The 2,868-nt window shown below is 58.7% G+C and overlaps 1 protein-coding gene across 1 annotated transcript in view; it reads left to right on the top strand.

Moving 5' to 3' along the window:
- Positions 1-2,623, top strand: part of LOC122547378 (lysine-specific demethylase 5C-like) — a gene marked incomplete at both ends in the record, with an annotated part of 24,508 nt that extends 21,885 nt beyond the window's left edge. The window contains 3 exons of the mRNA XM_043686005.1: positions 78-192; positions 936-1,291; positions 2,485-2,623. Of these exons, the coding sequence (XP_043541940.1) occupies positions 78-192; positions 936-1,291; positions 2,485-2,623 (610 nt within the window). The remainder of the gene's footprint in view (positions 1-77; positions 193-935; positions 1,292-2,484) is intronic.
- Between the last annotated feature and the right edge of the window lie 245 nt (positions 2,624-2,868).

Raw genomic sequence — 2,868 nt, 5'->3', positions numbered from 1 at the left:
TCCCTCCCACCATCCCGTTTCCATCCCCCCGTCCCGTCCCTCGGTCTTGATCATAGCTGTCCCTGTTGCCCCCACAGGCCGCTGCAGGAAGGTGGGAAAACTCCGGTGAAGCTGACCGTGGGTGAGCTGCGGATCTTCATTGAGCAGCTCCAGGGCCTGCCCTGTGTCATCACTCAGATCCAGGAGGTCCAGGTGAGTAGCTCAGCCTCCCACCGCTCCCCGAACACGGCACGACTGGCTTCAACTCCCTTCTTGCAGCCTGAGGTGCTGACAGAGTTTATTACTCACAGCATCGTCACTTAGTGAACCCCGGGCTGGCCCTGTCCCTAGGAGTGTTTGACTGGGGACAGTGTAGAGGGAGCTTTACTCTGGATCTAACCCCGTGCTGGCCAAGTCCTGGGAGTGTTTGATGGGGGAACAGTGTAGAGGGAGCTTTACTCTGTATCTAACCCCATGCTGTCCCTGTCCCTGGGAGTATTTGATGGGGGGACAGTGTAGAGAGAGCTTTACTCTGTATCTAATTCTGTGCTGTACCTGGGATTGTTTGATGGAGGGCAGGGTAGAGGGAGCTTTACTCTGTATCTAACCCCGTGCTGTCCCTGCCCTGGAGGTGCTGACAGAGTTTATTACTCACAGCATCGTCACTTAGTGAACCCCGGGCTGGCCCTGTCCCTGGGAGTGTTTGACTGGGGACAGTGTAGAGGGAGCTTTACTCTGTATCTAACCCCGTGCTGTCCCTGTCCCTGGGAGTGTTTGATGGGGGACAGTGTAGAGGGAGCTTTAGCGTTAGTTGGAAGAGTAGAGGAGTGTCACTGTGTCTCTGACATGAAGTTCTGGTCCAACCCTCCCGGTGAACACTGCGGTTGCTGGAGCCCCTGCCAATGGCTCTATCCCCAGTTCCCAAAGTGACGTGCTGTTCTGTCTGTGTCCCCTAGGAGCTGCTGGAGGATGTGGAGAAGTTCCAAACGCAGACCCAAGCCGCCCTGAAGGAACTTCCTGCCAACTCTCAGGAGTTCCGTCAGCTGATAGAGCAGGGTCAGCAGTTAGCTGTGGAGCTCCCGGAGATTGCCAAACTGCAGCATGAGGCGCAGCAGGCCGAGTGGCTGGACCAGGTGCGAGAGACCCTGGCAGCCTCTGGCCGGGTCACCCTGGAGCTGATGAGGCCTCTGATCGAGGCTGGCTCCAAACTCGCCTCGAACCCAGCCGTGGAGAAGGCGATGGCAGAACTCCAGGAACTGCTCACCATCTCCGAACGCTGGGAGGAGAAAGCGCAAATCTGCCTGGAGGCCAGGTACCGGGCGGAGGGAGGGAGGGACACGTATGGGAGGGAGGGTGGGAGGGACAGGTACCGGGCGGAGGGAGGGAGATGTCTGGAGGCCTGGTATTGGGCTGAATCGTCTCCTGTTCCTGTGTAACAGGCTGGGGGAGGGGGCTGAATGGCCTCCTGTTCCTGTGTAGCAGGCTGGAGATGCAGAGGGGGTGCACGGGTTTGCTCCTGTCGGTCCCACCCCGCAGAGCTTTTCCCAAACACTTCTTGGAATTCTGCAATGGTTTCGGCATCGTGTTCCGACCCCGCGGGAGGGAGAGAGAGAGAGAGAGAGAGAGAAGGGAGGCCGTTCAGCCTCCCCACCCCCCACTTTCCTATCCCAGACTCACCTTTGGGTTTGCTGTTGAGGAAGGGGATGGCGTAATACCCGGAGGTGAGGAGTTTCCTGGACTGGATTCCCTCCAGGATGTTATCCCGACAGACGGTGCTCTCACAGTCGCTGCAGGTCGGCTGGTCTTCCGCTGAAAGGTACGGGGAGAGGGGACTGAGACCCGCAGCCTCATGTTCCCCACAAGACAACCCAACACCTAACCCCCCCCCCACCACCCAATATCCCCTCGGAAATGGGAGACGGAGAGACCAGGGCTCACTCTCCCTCCACTCTGGGGGATGGAATATGGGGCTGAATGGCCTCCTGTTCCTGTGTGACAGGCTGGGGGAGGAGGGGCTGAATGGCCTCCTGCTCCCATGTAACAGGCTGGAGGAGGAGGGGCTGAATGGTCTCCTGTTCCAGTGTAACATTTGTGGGAATTGGGAGCTGGGTGGGGGGGAGTGGAACTGCAGAGTGCTTATGTGTGTGTACACGCCTGTGTGTGTGTTTCTTTGTACGCGTCTGTGCCTGTATGTGTGTACGCGTCTGTGCCTGTGTGTGTGTGTCCGTGCGCCTGTGCCTGTGTGTCCGTGCGCCTGTGCCTGTGTGTCCGCGCGCCTGTGTCCATGTGCCTGTGCCTGCGTGTGTGCCCTCGCGCCTGTGTCCACGTGCCTGTGCCTCTGTATGTGTCCGTGTGCCTGTGTCCGTGTGCCTGTGTCCGTGTGCCTGTGTCCGTGTGCCTGTGTCCGTGTGCCTGTGTCCGTGTGCCTGTGTGCCTGTGTCCGTGTGCCTGTGTCCGTGTGCGTCTCTCTCTCTCCGCCCCTCTCACACATCCTTTTGTGTTCAGACAGAAACATGCTCCCGCCACACTCGAGGCGATCATAAAGGAAGCAGAGAACATCCCGGTCGAACTGCCCAACATCGTGGCCCTGAAGGAGGCGCTGTCAAAAGCCAGGGCCTGGATCGCTGACGTTGAGGAAATACAGGCAAGTGCCCCAGAACGCTGCCTGTGGGATCTTGCTGTGCAGGAGCGGGGCTCCCTGTGACCGAATCACCCTTTCTCCACTCTTCATAGCAAGATCCCACAAACGGTCAATGGCGTCATCTGGACCCAAGACACCGCCTGCTAGCTCAGGGATGGACTTTGGGGGAGGCATTGAGGGGCATAACAGCCTCAAGGATATTCCTGGTGTTTTTGGCTTCCTCAGCACTGACCCTCCGACAGTGCCCA

Source organism: Chiloscyllium plagiosum, unplaced genomic scaffold (genome assembly GCF_004010195.1).
Source record: "Chiloscyllium plagiosum isolate BGI_BamShark_2017 unplaced genomic scaffold, ASM401019v2 scaf_12308, whole genome shotgun sequence".
NCBI classification, from domain to species: Eukaryota; Metazoa; Chordata; class Chondrichthyes; order Orectolobiformes; family Hemiscylliidae; genus Chiloscyllium; species Chiloscyllium plagiosum.
The sequence above is the reverse complement of the archived record's forward strand: the minus strand, read 5'-3'. Positions and strand labels throughout refer to the sequence as shown.